Source organism: Triticum dicoccoides, chromosome 3A (assembly GCF_002162155.2).
Source record: "Triticum dicoccoides isolate Atlit2015 ecotype Zavitan chromosome 3A, WEW_v2.0, whole genome shotgun sequence".
NCBI classification, from domain to species: Eukaryota; Viridiplantae; Streptophyta; class Magnoliopsida; order Poales; family Poaceae; genus Triticum; species Triticum dicoccoides.
The window spans coordinates 727,746,171-727,764,785 of NC_041384.1; the positions used below are offsets into that span (position 1 = coordinate 727,746,171).

The 18,615-nt window shown below is 47.1% G+C and overlaps 1 protein-coding gene across 1 annotated transcript; it reads right to left on the reverse strand.

The window, feature by feature from the left end:
• Positions 1 to 2,785: 2,785 nt before the first annotated feature.
• On the reverse strand, positions 2,786 to 7,044 carry LOC119270533 (non-specific phospholipase C2-like). The gene is made up of 4 exons (XM_037552536.1): positions 6,361 to 7,044; positions 3,836 to 4,353; positions 3,548 to 3,727; positions 2,786 to 3,444 (listed from the first exon to the last, which is right to left on the reverse strand). Exons 1-4 carry the CDS (start codon positions 6,939 to 6,941, stop codon positions 3,122 to 3,124), a joined length of 1,602 nt encoding a protein of 533 aa, XP_037408433.1. The 5' UTR covers positions 6,942 to 7,044; the 3' UTR covers positions 2,786 to 3,121.
• Between the last annotated feature and the right edge of the window lie 11,571 nt (positions 7,045 to 18,615).

The following is an 18,615-nucleotide window of genomic DNA, read 5'->3' on the forward strand; positions in this document are numbered from 1 at the left end:
GTAATCAAGATGATGGTTTAGTTTTCGATTTTGTGGTGGTGTTCTTGTGCCCACCACAGTCTTGTTATTGAGGTTTAGTTTTAGACCCTTTTCTTGTCTTATATTAATCATGCCAATGTTATATATTGTACACATCGGATGCCCATTGGGTATAGGATACCCGAAGGGTATGTGCATGGGTACCAATTTATGCCCCATGGATATTGACATGGATGGGTATAGAAAAAAGATAATGGTATGGGTTTGGGTAGAAAAAGGTCGCACCCTCCCATACCCTATGATTGCCATCCCTACTTACCCCTAGCATCCGCACACTTCGATTTTCCTCCTTTATCGACAAACTGGCCCAAAGAGATATCCAGTGACATATCACTTTGATGAGAATAATAAGATCGTAATTGTGTTCTCTCAAACACAATATCATAGAAGCATCTCCATATAGTCCAGAAGATGGCAAAAAAAAAACCCACCAGTACTAGATTTTTATTTATCTTTAATCCAAGCACCAAAACAAGTGTTTAAGCTATCAGGAAAATTTCTCAAATCGAAAGCACACTTGAACAAAATCCAAACCAATTTAGCAACTATGCGTTTGAAAAAAAGAAGATGAATACCACAAAAAGCACAACATTGTTTTACATATCCAACTTCTCTGGAGCAAATTGTCTTTGGTTAATATGCTCTTCTTAATCATCAGCCATAGAAATATTTAAAATGAAGGAGGAAATTTTATTTTCCACATACATTTTTGTGGGAAGTCATTGTTGACAATAACAACTTGACTGTAAAAATATTTGATAGTGAACACAACATCATATGTAAACATCCACCTGCTGGTATCTTGGTGGTATCTTTCTTGTTCGACATTTTAATTTAATCAATTTAGTCAACTTATATATAGCTATTGTGGGATTATTTACCGTACATATGGTTGTGCTATGGAGTCTTGACCTTCAGTTCAGTGTATTGGCAAGGCAAGGAAGTTATCCAGAGAAAGCTGGTATGGGTGACCAAGACTAGCCACACCATGTCCCTCCTGCTACCCTTCCTCGTATATTCCAAATTAATGTGTACTTTTGAGATTCAGTCTATGTGGGATAGTGCAAGCGTATATATGTATCTGGTTGTGGGGATATAGTAGGCATAAAAATGTTACATGCATTTTCGTTTGCAATGACATGACCATAGATGCATGGACGCACCACGAGTGACGTGTATGCATGACATCAAGCTATCGGCCAACAAAAATGGTATCAAATATAATTGAAACCACAATTGTTCTTAAACAAATAATATCGAATGGAATACAAATGACATCGAGAAGGAGGGGAGGTCCGGAACAGATTGGAACTACTTGAATATGATTGAGGACAAGAAATAGACGCGTGCCTTGTGCCATTTTTCATCAACACTTTTTTTCGCCGGTCTCTTTTTTAACCTCTTTATATTTGGTGGGCTAAATTTGGGGGGTTTTAGTTTCGTTGTGTTGCAATAGGTGTTTTATGTTTGGGTTCCGATGCTTTTGGGATTACGTTGCAACCTTTGCGAGAATCTTACAAACTCCCCCCTCATATATCCTCTCCCCTCCCCCGCTCCCAAAATTTTCCAATAACTCCGCAAAACAAAGGTATGGAAAAAGGGGAAATGTGAGCGAAATCGGGTGAGGGGAAGCAAAGCAAAACCAATGAATGATCGAAGCAGCAAACTCTGGAGTGCGCCCAACCCAATAGAGCCGACACGCCACCAAACGCCAAACCCATCACATATCAACGTCTCGGTGGTAATGGCATCTACTATTGCAGGAAGAAAAATGTCGGGGTTATCTCTTATGGTGTTTTGATATCACAAAATGTATGATTTTCTTGGTAATGGTGGTGCCTCACAGTGCAACAATGAAGCGGCGATAGCTCACCTTGCAAACCTCTTGGCAATGATGGTGTTCACGATGGCATCAAATTTGTTTTGGTTAGAGGTTCTCCCATTTTATAATCTGTGTACCTAAGATCTTCATTGTTGATAGTACAACAAGCAAGCAATGGTAGCTCACCTTGCAAACCTCTTGTCTTAAACCAAAGTGTGTCCAAACGTGTAATGATTTAAGGTTTTCACAATATTCGGCTCATGTGGCTTTTCGAATCTCTGAGTTAGTCCAGTTTAGACGGATTTTTGTTGTGCAATTTTCTTGGGTGAGTCGCAGTGGAACATCAGGATGCAAAAGGCAATTATAGAGATTAACAACCTTAACTATCTTCGTTTTGGCTTTCACTTTTATGGCGTATATCATGGTTTGCGTTCTTTTCGACTTATTCCACCTAGTCAACGTTGAAGTCGAATCATTTAGTAAAATAATATGAAACATTTTGCACTTGTGAATTAATAAAGGGAAAAGAGTAGAAAGTTGTTGAAAACAACTTCAACTATTTTTTTCCATTAAATGAACAAGGTAACAAAAAAACAGGTTTATAAGCATACTATGTATAGGTTTTTTCACCAATATTAGGCGACGCCAGCATAAAGTACTATACGCGGAAGTTCCCCATTGCAAAACTTTTTGAGCAGCCGAACACCGAAAAGGTAGGCCGCAAGTAGGCACGAGGTGTTTCCAGCCGAGGTGGCCAAGGCACCGGAGAGCTCTGTGTAGTGTAGTGTGTACCGGGTGCCAACCGTGATAGGAATAAGATCCTAGCTAGCCTCCTGACCTTTCATGGCTTTAGATGAACATGTTAATTATCTTTGCTAGTTAGGTTTATAGTCACGACCCACAACCAGCCAGTCGACTCCACGGTGATGGTCGGATGAACTATATATTGGCCCTGCTTGATGACGATTCATAAACAGCATACAGATTGCTGGTTGCTGCATGGGTCCATGGACTTCCTTGTGCAGTCTCTCTTTCTAGGCCGACCATTGGCCGGCATGCACATACATGGATACCAAATTCATCCATCCATCCTACATCACTTCCATTCGATGTACTGTAGCACGAGCACGCCATATCGCACTGGCTACGCTTCTCTGGTCGATCGATCTTCTATGTATGTATGTGTAGTACTAGGAATTTTGGTAATCCCAACATCAATCTTCATCCTATGTATGGTATGTATGCGTCGGTCTGTGCCCTCTACGGACTATCATCTTGATCTGCAGGGGAGGAGGTCATTCTGGTGGTAAGGGAGGGCCTCATCTTGACGATCTGCTCGTCGTCGGCGAGGCCCATCCTCTTGGCAGACATGCCAGCCTCGAAGAAGCGCCGCACGGCGCTCCTCATGTAGGAGGTGCCTTCCCTCACGTTCATCCTCTCCCTGATCCTCTCCTGCAGGCTGCTTAGCTGGTGGTCGCCGTTCAGCACCGCCGCCAGCTGCACGATCTCCTGCTGGAACGAGCTCAGCTTCGCCTCCTCGTTCGCCTCCGTCTGCCGGATCCTCGTCGGCGTCGGGAGTTGCTCTGCACATTTCATAACTTCCATGGATAAGCAAGCAACTCATCGCAAGAATACAAAGCAAGCCAGGTGGTGACACCAAGTCGTATGATGAACTTGACAAATTACCTGGACAATCTGTCCTCGGTTCAGTTCTGGTTTGCACGACGCCTTCGAAGGTCCCAGCCCATGCGTCCCTTTTGGTCAGGAAATCCTGTGGCAGATTGAACAGTTTCTTCACGGTTGCGGGGATCGAAGAATGCTCGAATTGTGACGTCGGGGTTGGACTTCCATTCGGCCCATGCATAACTGAAACCGAAACAAAAATTGTCAGAAAGACAGTATATATATAGCTGGCGAATTATGCACTAGCTAGCATTTAGTTTGCACATAATAACAAAGAACGCGCTGACTGACCTGTTCCCTTCTCAATCCATGGAGAGATCAAGATGGCCGGGACACGCACTCCCAACCTGTTGAACGTGAAGTTGTATGGGGGCGGGCCGACGATGTCGTCGGGGCTCGGCACACCATCGACAGGGGTGGGCACATGGTCAAAGAACCCGCCATGCTCGTCGTAGGTGAGGACCATGAGCGTCTCGTTCCACTGGGGGCTGGCGCGGAGCGTCTCGTAGATCTCCTTGACGAACATCTGGCCCTGGTAGACGTCGTGCGAAGGGTGATCGTCGTTGGCAGGGTGGTCCTTGGAGTCCATGTAGTGCTGCTCGATGACGGCGTAGTTGGGCAGGGAGCCGCGGCTAGCGTGGTCACGGAACGCGTTGTGGAAGGGGTGGAAGTTGAGGATGTACTTGAGCTTGCGGAGGTTGCGGTAGAAGAGCACCGCCGGCACGTCCTGGAAGTAGATGCCGAAGGAGAGGCCCGCGTCGTGCACGTTGTCGAAGATGGTCCTCTGCGGGTACCCCTTGGCCAGCAACCTGCATAGGTGCAACAGTATTGTCAGAAAAACGCTCAGGGTAGCTCATGTTGTGCTTTTTTTTTTCTTTTGCTCTGTTCAGTTCAAGTGAGGATAGCAATGTTGTTCCTGCTCCCCGAAACTGCTTCCTTCGTGTAAAGGAAAACATTTTTGTAGCAGACAAGAGAACATTTTATTGAGTGAGATGTAAAAGAAAGCATTTTTTAGACAGGTAAAAGAAAGGATATGCTCTGGATCCCTTCTGAAATTTAGGGAATAGAGGCGCTAAACTTTGTTTAGTTTTCTTTTAGTGGAGACTTTGTTTTGCTCATTTCTGTACTATAAAAAATGAGACACGCCCTCTGCTACTCTGTATACGAACGTTGGTGGTTCATTTCTTTTTTGTACTTCTTCCGTTTCAAATTACTTTTCGCAGGTATGGATATATACTAATTCTAAATACATTTATTTCTACAACGAGTAATTTGGAAGTAGCCTGAAAAGGCGTTGAGGGTACAGTAGAGGAGTCTTGCCGCATCTCCCTTGGCTTCATCCCATGCGCATGTACTACTCCTACTACCGACAAAGGTCATGGGAGGTCGCATGGCGGAATAAATGTCAGCCAGCCAGCCAGCCAGCTCTCTTGTGTCACGGACAGAGCCGGGCATGCACGGATTTCCACTCTCGTCACTGGCCCTGGCTGGACAACCGAAACTTTGAAAGAGACGTGTCAAGACAGACTCACCGACGGTGAGCACAGTCAACCTTCTGGTCCCACGGTTCAGCGAGGCGGGCCACCGCGTAGATGTCGCGAGGGTATTGCCAGGTCGCGTCAGTTTCACATGGATGCATGATTGATCGTGCGCACCGTCCTCTGCCGATTTAGTTATTTGATTGACGAGCCGATCGTACCAATCTATTCTAATCCTGTTTGATTAGCCGCATCCAGCACCAGCGTGACTGGTGTCTGGAGCGTGACAAAAAGCAGAGGCGCGAGAAAGCAACGCGTGGCCCATATAAAGATTTGGCAGCCGGGATTTGGGTTCCTCGTGTCGGGCCGGCCTCTCCAATCAAATCGCATTTTCTTGGATTATTATTATTTGTGCGAGGGATGTCCTCTCACATTAGACACTGTAATGTCAGGCTAAAGCTCTTTTCCCAACGAGTGCTTGGCTTTGCTGCCCAACCAAGGAAGAGGAAAAGCACTCGGATAAGAGCTGCCCTTGCCCTACACACAAGATGAAAGTGGTACCACTACCACACTGAATGATCTGTCCCAGCCAGACATAAATCGCCCACTCTGCTTCACCCTAATGTCAGCGCAAGCTATAGACTAGTAGTACTACTAGCTCCTTCCGGCAACAGAGTACGTCTGGTTGCACATGCTGCCACGGAGCTACTGTACTGTAGTAGTTTTGACCAAAACAAGACCACTGATTTGACGACCTAACCAGTGTAATCCAAAAAAAAAATTCTTACTAGTATTGTAATATTAGGATGTGATTATGACCATTCAAGCAAATTATATTATTAATAGATGGCGAGACTAGTCTAAATGAAAACCACAGACATGGCAACCATTAAATCACAAAGGTGCCTATATATTCATACATATACGTGTGTGTACACAAAAGTAATTCCGAACCAAGGGAGTACATACAAACTACTTAAAATAAACGTCTCCATCCATCGTGTTCGTGCTGCTAATACGCAACTCCCTCCCTCGTATAGCTAGCACTTTTCTACAATTAGCACGATCACGACATTCTTGTTCCTATAACCCTAAAAAAGGTGACATTCATTCTTGTTCCTATCTAAGCGCGCATCATCCCCAACAACCTACCATCCATAAATTTATTTTTTTTTCTTGTTGGCGACCAACCCACCCCTCTCCGTCCGCAATGCTGGTTGGAATCGAATCCGCCACGCGCGCCCACGGACACGCAAAGAATCAAGACGCATTCGCCGGATGGATAGGTAGATAGATTGTAGAACAGAATTAAGGCCTGAAGAAGGAGGGCGTACGTACTCTGGGTTGTTGCTGGTGGCGCCGCCGGAGGTGCCGGAGTGGACGAAGAGGCGGTTGGGCTGGGTGGACGACGGCACGGACGCGAACCACCGGTCGCACACCGCGAACTGCGCCACCAGCTCCCGGTACACGGCCACGCTGTCGGGCGCGAACCCGTTCATCACGGCGTCCGTCATGTTCCCCCCGCCGATGGACCGCGCCTGCTGCACGAACCCGTTCATCCGCGGCGGTCCCGTGGCGTCGTCGGAGCCGAAGATCTGCTGCCGGATCTCCTGGTACGAGTGCCCCGGGTCCGGGTCCACGAACTGCGCGCCGTCGCCGAAGTAGACCCGCGGCCCCGCCGACGGGTCCGACGCGTTGGCCGGGTTCCACTCGGCGCCCGTCACGCCGTCGATCGCCGGGTTCAGCCGCTTCATCCACCCCAGCATGTGGTCGAACGACCGGTTCTCCATCACCACCACCACCACCGTCTTGATCGGCCCGCTCATCCCCGCGCGCGCCACCGCGCCGGACGAGGCGAGCACGAGGAGCAGGGCCATGGCGGCCGCCAGGAGACGGCGCTGCGGCGTGGGAACCGCCATTGTCGGTCGACTGATTGATCTCTGTGCGCAGCGCAGTAGCGGAGAGCGGAGGATTTTGGGGGAGCTCGTGAGGGAGATGGACCCCGCCCGGCTTGTGGGGTGGTGGTGGAGGATGTTGTCCTTTTATCGTGGACGGCGGTGGGCGGGGTCTACTTACATCTTCTGGACGGGCCAAATTAGCTACGGCCATGCAGGGCTGCCGTGATGTATTTCCTAGCTAACACAATTAATCTTCGTTAATAAAATTCCTGCAAATCAAGCAATGGGGTCAACGAAATTCCTTTTGGCATGTCTTGGATATTTTCTTGGAACAAAATCGTATTTAATCTAGGCAATAATAGAAAAATGTAAAGGTTATACTACTTACCAAGTATATGTATATAATCTTATCCAGGTAAGTGAAGGGAAATTATTTTGTCAGAAATAACCATTTTGTAGCCATGACGATGTACTCGTAGCTAACACAATTAATCTTTACTGTTAATTCCTCCAAATCTAGCAACGGGTCAACGAAGTTCCTTTTGGCATATCTCAACCACGCTAATGGATATATATCCTACAATAAAAACACATTTAATCTAGGAAATGATAGAAATTTTTTAAGATTATACCGTCCATGAATTTAATCTTATCCAGTTAAGTGAGGGGATTTTTTGTTCGAAACAGAAGTTAAGTGAGGGCGAATTACTTTGTCAGAATTAGCTATTTCGTAGCCAAATCTTCGTTATTAATTTCTTGGAATCTATGTGACGCCCCCGATTCAATCGTACACTAATCATGCACGCAATCGTGTACGATCAAGGTCAGGGACTCACGGGAAGATATCACAACACAACTCTAAAAACATAAATAAGTCATACAAGCATCATAATACAAGCCAGGGGCCTCGAGGGCTCGAATACAAGTGCTCGATCATAGACGAGTCAGCGGAAGCAACAATATCTGAGTACAGACATAAGTTAAACAAGTTTGCCTTAAGAAGGCTAGCACAAACTGGGATACAGATCGAAAGAGGCGCAGGGCTCCTGCCTGGGATCCTCCTAAACTACTCCAGGTCGTCGTCAGCGGGCTGCACGTAGTAGTAGGCACCTCCGGTGTAGTAGGGGTCGTCGTCGACGGTGGCGTCTGGCTCCAGGGCTCCAGCATCTGGTTGCGACAATCAGGTAGAAGGGAAAGGGGAAAGGGGGGAGAAAAGCAACCGTGAGTACTCATCCAAAGTACTTGCAAGCAAGGAGCTACACTACATATGCATGGGTATATGTGTAAAGGGCCATATCGGTGGACTGAACTGCAGAATGCCAGAATAAGAGGGGGATAGCTAATCCTGTCGAAGACTACGCTTCTGGCAGCCTCCGTCTTGCAGCATGTGGAAGAGAGTAGATTGAAGTCTTCCAAGTAGTATCTCCAAGTAGCATCTCCAAGTAGCATCTCCAAGTAGCATCGCATAGCATAATCCTACCCGGCGATCCTCTCCTCGTCGCCCTGTAGAAAAGCGATCTACGGGTTGTCTGTCGAACTTGGAAGGGTGTGTTTTATTAAGTATCCGGTTCTAGTTGTCATAAGGTCAAGGTACAACTCCAAGTCGTCCTGTTACCGAAGATCACGGCTATTCGAATAGATTAACTTCCCTGCAGGGGTGCACCAACTTACCCAGCACGCTTGATCCCATTTGGCCGGACACACTTTCCTGGGTCATGCCCGGCCTCGGAAGATCAACACGTCGCAGCCCCACCTAGGCACAACAGAGAGGCCAGCACGCCGGTCTAAACCTAAGCGCGCAGGGGTCTGGGCCCATCGCCCTGAGCACAACTGCACGTTGCGTGGGCGGCCGAAAGCAGACCTAGCCTAGTGGCGTTCCAGTCCAATTCGGCGCGTGCCGCTCCGTCGCTGACGTCTGAAGTGCTTCGGCTGATACCACGACGTCGGGATACCCATAACTACTCCGCCGTAGATGGTTAGTGCGTATAAGCTCGTAGCCAACTCAGATCAAATACCAAGATCTCGTTAAGCGTGTTAAGTATCCGCGAACGCCGAACAGGGCCAGGCCCACCTCTCTCCTAGGTGGTCTCAACCTGCCCTGTCGCTCCGCCACAAAGATCCACACAGAGGGCCGTCGGGACAAAGGTCCTTTCAGCCCCCAATCCGTGAATCACTCGCGGGTACTCTTCGAGCTGACCCGACTTTAGTCACCATCTGTATAGTATGTATGTATGTATAATATATACTCGTGATCAACTCCCGAGTGATCACGGCCCAATAGTATAGCAATGCAGACTGACAAGAATGTAGGGCCAATGATGATAAACTAGCATCCTATACTAAGCATTTAGGATTGCAGGTAAGGTATCAACAGATGTAGCAACAATGTCAGGCTATGCATCAGAATAGGATCAATGGAAAGTAGTAACAGGCTACACTACTCTAATGCAAGCAGTATAGAAGAAAATAGGCGATATCTGGTGATCAAGGGGGGGCTTGCCTGGTTGCTCTGGCAAGAAGGAGGGGTCGTCAACTCCGTAGTCGAACTGGGCAGCAGCAGCGTCGGTCTCGTAGTCTACCGGAGAGAAGAGGGGAAGAAACAATGAATACAATGCAAACAAATGCATATCGATGCATGACATGACAAGTAACGATGCTAGGTGTGCCAAATCGCGGTAGTAGGTGATACCGACGAAGGGGAAAAACATCCGGGAAAGTATTCCCGGTGTTTCGCGTTTTCGGGCAGAGGAGCCGGAGGGGGAAAGTTGCGAGTTCGATAGGTTAGGGGTGTGTGGTGGACGAACGGACTGCATATCCGGATTCGTCTCGTCGTTCTGAGCAACTTTCATGTTGAAAATAATTTAATCCGAGTTACGGATTAAAAGTTATGATTTTCTAAAGATTTTATTAATTTTTGGAATTTAATTAGTTATTTAAATTAATTCGAAAATGGAATAATGACATCAGCATGATGTCATGCTGACGTCAGCAGTCAACAGAGTTGACGGGGTCAAACTGATGTGTGGGTCCCGTATGTCATTGACTGTTTAATTAACAAGTTTAATTAAACAGAGTTAATTAGGTTAGTTAGTTAACTAGGTTAATTAAACATAATTAATTAAGTTAATTATTTATTTAATTATTTTTATTATTTATTATTTATTTATTATGTATATATATGTTTTTAAAATTCTTCTCTTTTTTTAACAAAAACGTTCTGGGCGCTGGGGCCCGCATGTAAGTGGCCCAGGGCCTTAATGGGCGCTGGGCGTTCGGGCGCAGGGGCTGGAGCGTAACAGGTGTGGGCGCGCGCCCGATAGGGCGAACCCGAGTGCGCGGGCGACGACCGTCATGGCGCGGCGGGGCGCCGGAGTTGGCCGCGGGGCCGACGACGGTCGGTGTGAGCTGGGACGGCGACCGCAGGGCTGGCAGCGAGCGGGCGTGGCGGAGCCAAAGCGGGGGCTGCGGGACGAGGCCGGAGCTCGACCGAAGCGAGCTCATGACGGCGGGAGTGAGCAGAGGCGGCAGCAGGGCGGGCTACGGTCATGCGTGCGCGGGTGAACGGCGTCGGTGACAGAGAATAAGGGGAGAGAGGGAGGGAGACCGCAGCTCACAGCGAGGCGTAGGGGTTTAGGGCAGTGGGCTCGACGGCGGTCGGGGAGGTCCGACGAGGGAGAGGACGAGGTGGCGGCTGTCCGGCGACGATGGGTGAAGGCACAGGTGGGCGCCGGCGTCGAGGCGCGCTGGGGCGGCGCGGGACTTGGCCCCTCCCCGATCCAGTCAAGTGGGGGGCGCCTGGGAGGAGGCAGGGGGTGGCGTTCGACGGGGTGGAGTCCGGCGGCGGCGGGCGTCGAGCGAGGGAGATGGGGATCGGGCTCCTCCGATTCAGATCCAGAGCGAGGGGGTGGGGGAGAGCGAGTGGGGGAAATGGGGAACGAGGGGCGTGGGGGGGTTCGGTTATCTAGGGTTAGGTCGGGCGGCGGCTGGGCCGACTGGACCGGCCTAGTGGGTCCAGAGGCCAGCTGGGCCGTGGCCCAGTGGGGGGGGGAGTTCTTCTATTTCTCTCTTTTTTTGTTTTAATTTCTGTTTTCTTTTATTATTTCTTTCTTTCTTTATTTTAGTTGCATTTTAATTTAGTAAAATATACACTTAGCATTTCAACTTAGTCCATAGTCACAAAAATAAATCTAGACCCCAAATAACTTAGTTTGACATTTTATTAATTATAAAAGGTATTTAACTAATCTCTTTGCTACTGTTTTATTTATCTCATAGTATTTAAACATTTTATAAATGTGTGGTTTACCCATCATAATTATCTATGCAATATTTGGTTCACTCCGAACATTTTAGTTTTAATATTTGAAAACTTTTATCGTTTGCCTGATTTTGAATTTGAATTTGAATCGGTTTCGAACTAACTCGAGATTAGCAACTATAATTGAGGTGACGTGGCATCATTAGCAGAGGAGCACTGTAGCTTAATTACCCGGGCGTCACAATTCTCCTCCACTACAAGAAATCTCGTCCCGAGATTTAAGAGGGGAAGTGCGGGGAAGGGATTAGGTTGCGAAATTCTAACGGGTCTTGTTGGTCTTGGCTACTCTTCTCGAGGAGGTCGATCCATTACATTGTTGTCTTCACTTCTCTGCTTCAGGTCATCATGGTGATGTCGTTCTTTTCTCGGGAACTCCAACGTACTTACGAATAGGTAAGGGCCAGCTCGGCTACGACAGAATGCTTATGAGGGAAACAATCTGGGGGTTAACCCATGAATGAGCATAAGATTATCTCTTGAGTTGAACATATCGAATACATCAAGAGTAAGGTACGAAGGTACAATAAGAGGTTCCAAGTGGATAGATAGTTGCTCGAAGTCTGAACCAGAGTGAGAAAGGGTTTCAGATCAGCGAGAGTAAGTATTGCGTCTGATACCAGAATAGAGCATTAGGAAGGTGGCCCGTGAATTAAATACGAAGCCAAGCGCGAGGAATAACTTCGACAACAGGGTGTATAGGAGAGTCAGGTTTCGATCCTGTGGAACTGTGGGTTATGGGCCCACCATGTGGGTTAGAAGTAGGAAGGGCGGAGACGTCTTGTGTGATCATGCAAGCAAGGCATGTCAGGGGGGTAGCCTGTCGATTATGTCGGCGACAACGTCGATACCAAGAGCGAGGGACGAAGAGAACTATTTTTCTGCTCGTTGAACGAGGCGGGCCAAGAGGCAAAGTTCTCATCCATCGACGGTTACCGAAATGTCATCAACAATAGAAACAGGGTCTCACTGTCAGAGTTGTACACCGAGGTGTTTACCTACGCAGTGAATTATTACTGCTTAGATTATATAGATCACAAGAAAGATTAAACCAAACAACGGAAAGGAAATATGGTTATCAAATTACACAAAACAAAGACAAGGAAAATGTGTTTAATCACATATTTCAGGGGTATATCCTTCCCAAGGACAAGCAGAGCATGATATCCATGACATGATATAATGTAGAAAACTCTTTAGGTAGGGGAGACTACCCATACACCGGTGTTTGGATAATTGAGCAGGAAACTTTTAGCCTTGGGCTCCAAATGTTTTTGTTGGAAATCGGAGTATCACAAACAAGCTTTTGAGATAGCATTGACATGGTCATCAGGTGAAGATTAGACTTTGGATACTCGAAGGATCCATCAGGAACAGCTTGTAGAATAAGCCTTACAATTTCCTCATGGAAGAATGGATAGCATTGCTAAAAGGAAAATTATAACAATAGGTCCTCTGGTCAGGTGTGCTAGGCATGACATCACCTTATCGGGTCATAGAAAGACCAACGTTATAACTCTTGGAAATATGTTCCCACCATCATATCTGACCGAGATTCAGATCTGATTGGTGTCAGGATACCTCAGACTCGGGATGCCCGAGAAGAAAAGGTGCAAAACAAATTGACGGGATAACACTGTAAGATTCTCGGGAAATGAACTATGAAGTGATTTCCATTAACAAGAGTTCATCATTATCCTAAGGAGAGGACAAGGAGGTGTCTGGTGAACTCAACGGCAATTCACCGAGATTCCCAAAAGATGGATTTCCACAATTAAGTGAACAAGGAGATAACATTTGTCAGATCAAATGATATAAGGAAGTATGCTCGAGGTAAACATACACAATTAACATTGGTTGAAAGGTGCGCCCGAAATATGGGTTGGGTTGCACAACCAATGTCAGAATGGTGATCCAATAAGCCATAGTCGTAGAATGAAACTATAGACCAATAACTTCAAAGCAAGAGGGTTGCTCGAAGTTTAGAATTTACACATCACAGACCATTTGTCGGTATTCCGGTTAGAAACATCACGGAGACCAAGAAAAGAATGGTGATGTTAATACGTATCACTGGTATCAAGAATTCTTAAGGGTGGTGAATTTCTCACAACATTGAGGACATAAGAGATGTTAATGTTCCAAGGTAAAGAAGAACAATTACTGGATAGCAAGGAACTCAAGGTATAAGACCAAACAAGAACAAGCTTGTGTTGGTGGGAAGGCAATAAAGTGGTCGATGATAACGCAGATCATCAAGGGCAAGGATGGTATTTCTCATCATGAACTCATTTGATATCCTGGAAGAGCTCATAAGGTTGATGATGATCACGACACACTTTGTCGAGAGATTTCAAGATGTAATCGATCGGCGATGACATCAAGTCAAATGAATGATGAAGTGAAAGGTTATTGAAACCAAGGGTACGGCACAAACTCGAAATCAAGCTTGTTGTTCAAGGCGAAATGATATGACGATGAGGATCGACGTAAGGTTAGTTCATCGTCGAAAATTGGTGCTCCGAGAATAAGGACCAGGTAGCACAGTTAGAATCGTCACGACAATGATATAGCCAAACAGGCTAGGAATGGCGTGATCGGGTACAAACTCGTACTTATAGAAGCTTACTGAAGAGTTGTTGAACCGAAGAGCGGACTCGGTTCAGTTATCGGTGTCTTTGAGTGTTCAATAACTCAGAGCCCGCGAAAAATTGGAATCAGTGGGAAGGTAGCACTTGATGAAGAACTCATAAAAAGTTATGCAGTTCCATGATAAACTCGAGATACCAGGGGGGTAATACTCAACGGCAGATCAAGTAGAGGTTGGACCGGGGTATTGCTCTACAGAAGACAAGTGCTAAAACTTGCACGAGAAATGGTATTCAAAAGAGAACATGGTCGGAACCACGATTGCAAAAGGCTAGATCCCTGATATAAGATGAACTTATACCAAAGGAATAACTAATTTAAGAGAAGCTTTAACGACAAGATCTACATCGTGTCCATGGGCATGAACACAAGTTCAAGGTCGACTCCCACTTCTTCAATGTATAACCTCCCATTCACTTCTCGCTTTGATAAAGGCATTAGTGTTGAAAGTGTTACCTGGTGTAATACCAGATGAGTATGACTCGTGAAAACTTTCGAGTTCACACATATTAAGGAAGGCATGCGTTCAACCCGTCAGGGTATCGTGGAAACATATACCACAAGCTTCAATAGTAAATATCACAAGCTCGAAAGTAGAGCAAGGTTGAGAAAGTAGATGATACAATTTACCAAAGGCATTATGTATCCAAGGGAAGGCTCACAAGGTTATTGAATATGAAGGACAATGTCGGATAAAATCCATTAAAGGATCTGTCGGTACATAACAGAGCTGATGTGAGCATCGGCACACAATCAGAGGAAGTAACAATGCAAGGGCATTGGATTATAGAAACAACTGACTAATCCAGAGCTCAAATGCAAAGGAATTATGATTTCCAAATTAAGGGAACAGAAGCAATGTTCTGATCAGGGGTGGATAAGTTGAATAGCCTTAGGGGTACTATCGACGACATTTGGATTGGTTGAGAACCAGCTCATGTTTAAAATGACGTCTGAGCCGGAAAGATAATTTAAAACGATCAACTGATGATTGCGTGTATTCGCAACATATTGTGTTAACAGACTCAAAATGATAATGACAAGGAATGTCAATAAGATTTCTATACTTATGGGATTAATCATAATGAAAGCAAACAAGAAATTCCAGAGCAATAGGTTGCTGAGGATTTTCGGAATATCGGGTGGTATTTCGAAGACTTTTGTGTAACACATGAACAACTGGGGGATGAGCGGATACTCGATAAGTGCGAGAATTTATTTGAAGGGGGTATTCATGTGGCAAAGAACTGCTAGGCAGTAGGCACAAAGTATTCTCGGAACAATAGAGAAAACTTCGGGGTATCTTGTAATAACAAGATCAATGAGGGATGATCATATGAATGGCAAGTGTAAGTAGTTATCCATACGGATTTATCAATGGTCAGGAATAGCAAAAGTGATGGGCACAAAGTCTCGAGAGAACATCAGAGAGTATCTTCGGAATCTTCTGATGTAGCAGGCGATCCTCTGCAGTAAGGGGCTCTCCGGGTGGATGCGATCACGAGATCCTAATCTTAGAGTTAGCAAATTCATTTAACCCGAATAGTAGAGAGATCAGAGTCCCAGAGTATAGGTCGAGGAGTAAAAGATCCTAGTACCACCCAATGGCGACGTGGGCCCGTAAGGCTCACAGCCATGTTAGTAAAAGTTTTGTAGTGACTAGACTTGACTTCGGCCAAGGAGTGTGGAAGGGGGATTCCTACAGGCAGTCGGCTCTGATACCAACTTGTGACGCCCCCGATTCAATCATACACTAATCATGCACGCAATCGTGTACGATCAAGATCAGGGACTCACGGGAAGATATCACAACACAACTCTAAAAACATAAATAAGTCATACAAGCATCATAATACAAGCCAGGGGCCTCGAGGGCTCGAATACAAGTGCTCGATCATAGATGAGTCAGCGGAAGCAACAATATCTGAGTACAGACATAAGTTAAACAAGTTTGCCTTAAGAAGGCTAGCACAAACTGGGATACAGATCGAAAGAGGCGCAGGCCTCCTGCCTGGGATCCTCCTAAACTACTCCAGGTCGTCGTCAGCGGGCTGCACGTAGTAGTAGGCACCTCCGGTGTAGTAGGGGTCGTCGTCGACGGTGGCGTCTGGCTCCAGGGCTCCAGCATCTGGTTGCGACAACCAGGTAGAAGGGAAAGGGGAAAAGAGGGAGAAAAGCAACCATGAGTACTCATCCAAAGTACTCGCAAGCAAGGAGCTACACTACATATGCATGGGTATATGTGTAAAGGGCCATATCGGTGGACTGAACTGCAGAATGCCAGAATAAGAGGGGGATAGCTAATCCCGTCGAAGACTACGCTTCTGGCAGCCTCCGTCTTGCAGCATGTAGAAGAGAGTAGATTGAAGTCCTCCAAGTAGTATATCCAAGTAGCATCTCCAAGTAGCATCTCCAAGTAGCATCGCATAGCATAATCCTACCCGGCGATCCTCTCCTCGTCGCCCTGTAGAAAAGCGATCACCGGGTTGTCTGTGGAACTTGGAAGGGTGTGTTTTATTAAGTATCCGGTTCTAGTTGTCATAAGGTCAAGGTACAACTCCAAGTCGTCCTGTTACCGAAGATCACGGCTATTCGAATAGATTAACTTCCCTGCAGGGGTGCACCAACTTACCCAGCACGCTTGATCCCATTTGGCCGGACACACTTTCCTGGGTCATGCCCGGCCTCGGAAGATCAACACGTCGCAGCCCCACCTAGGCACAACAGAGAGGCCAGCACGCCGGTCTAAACCTAAGCGCACAGGGGTCTGGGCCCATCGCCCTGAGCACACCTGCACGTTGCGTGGGCGGCCGAAAGCAGACCTAGCCTAGTGGCGTTCCAGTCCAATTCGGCGCGCGCTGCTCCGTCGCTGACGTCTGAAGTGCTTCGGTTGATACCACGACGTCGGGATACCCATAACTACTCCCGCGTAGATGGTTAGTGCGTATAAGCTCGTAGCCAACTCAGATCAAATACCAAGATCTCGTTAAGCGTGTTAAGTATCCGCGAACGCCGAACAGGGCCAGGCCCACCTCTCTCCTAGGTGGTCTCAACCTGCCCTGTCGCTCCGCCACAAAGATCCACACAGAGGGCCGTCGGGACAAAGGTCCTTTCAGCCCCCAATCCGTGAATCACTCGCGGGTACTCTTCGAGCTGACCCGACTTTAGTCACCATCTGTATAGTATGTATATATGTATAATATATACCCGTGATCAACTCCCGAGTGATCACGGCCCAATAGTATAGCAATACAGACTGACAAGAATGTAGGGCCAATGATGATAAACTAGCATCCCATACTAAGCATTTAGGATTGCAGGTAAGGTATCAACAGATGTAGCAACAATGTCAGGCTATGCATCAGAATAGGATCAACGGAAAGCAGTAACAGGCTACACTACTCTAATGCAAGCAGTATAGAAGAGAATAGGCGATATCTGGTGATCAAGGGGGGGGGCTTGCCTGGTTGCTCTGGCAAGAAGGAGGGGTCGTCAACTCCGTAGTCGAACTGGGCAGCAGCAGCGTCGGTCTCGTAGTCTACCGGAGAGAAGAGGGGGAAGAAACAATGAATACAATGCAAACAAATGCATATCGATGCATGACATGACAAGTAACGATGCTAGGTGTGCCCAATCGCGGTAGTAGGTGATACCGACGAAGGGGGAAAACATCCGGGAAAGTATTCCCGGTGTTTCGCGTTTTCGGGCAGAGGAGCCGGAGGGGGAAAGTTGCGAGTTCGATAGGTTAGGGGTGTGTGGCGGACGAACGGACTGCGTATCCGGATTCGTCTCGTCGTTCTGAGCAACTTTCATGTTGAAAATAATTTAATCCGAGTTACGAATTAAAAGTTATGATTTTCTAAAGATTTTATTAATTTTTAGAATTTAATTAGTTATTTAAATTAATTCGAAAATGGAATAATGACATCAGCATGATGTCATGCTGACGTCAGCAGTCAACAGAGTTGATGGGGTCAAACTGATGTGTGGGTCCCACATGTCATTGACTGTTTAATTAACAAGTTTAATTAAATAGAGTTAATTAGGTTAGTTAGTTAACTAGGTTAATTAAACATAATTAATTAAGTTATTTATTTATTTATTTATTTATTTATTTTTATTTATTATTTATTTATTATATATATATATATGTTTTTAAAATTCTTCTATCTTTTTTTTAACAAAAACGTTCTGGGCGCTGGGGCCCGCATGTAAGTGGCCCAGGGCCTTAACGGGCGCTGGGCGTTCGGGCGCAGGGGCTGGAGCGTAACGGGTGTGGGCGCGCGCCCGACAGGGCGAACCCGAGTGCGCGGGCGACGACCGTCATGGCGCGGCGGGGCGCCGGAGTGGGCCGCGGGGCTGACGACGGTCGGTGTGAGCTGGGACGGCGACCGCAGGGCTGGCAGCGAGCGGGCGTGGCGGAGCCAAAGCGGGGGCTGCGGGACGAGGCCGGAGCTCGACCGAAGCGAGCTCATGGCGGCGGGAGTGAGCAGAGGCGGCAGCAGGGCGGGCTACGGTCATGCGTGCGCGAGTGATCGGCGTCGGTGACAGAGAATAAGGGGAGAGAGGGAGGGAGACCGGAGCTCACAGCGAGGCGTAGGGGTTTAGGGCAGTGGGCTCGACGGCGGTCGGGGAGGTCCGACGAGGGAGAGGACGAGGTGGCGGCTGTCCGGCGACGATGGGTGAAGGCGCAGGTGGGCGCCGGCGTCGAGGCGCGCTGGGGCGGCGCGG

Coding starts and splice junctions, on each gene's coding strand:
- LOC119270533 (XM_037552536.1), bottom strand. CDS start 6,941: ATGGCGGTTCCCACGCCGCAGCGCCGTCTCCTGGCGGCCGCCATGGCC. Junction 3,728..3,835: donor ATGGATTGAGAAGGGAACAG/GTCAGTCAGCGC, acceptor TTTCGGTTTCAG/TTATGCATGGGCCGAATGGA. Junction 3,445..3,547: donor ACCGAGGACAGATTGTCCAG/GTAATTTGTCAA, acceptor TGAAATGTGCAG/AGCAACTCCCGACGCCGACG.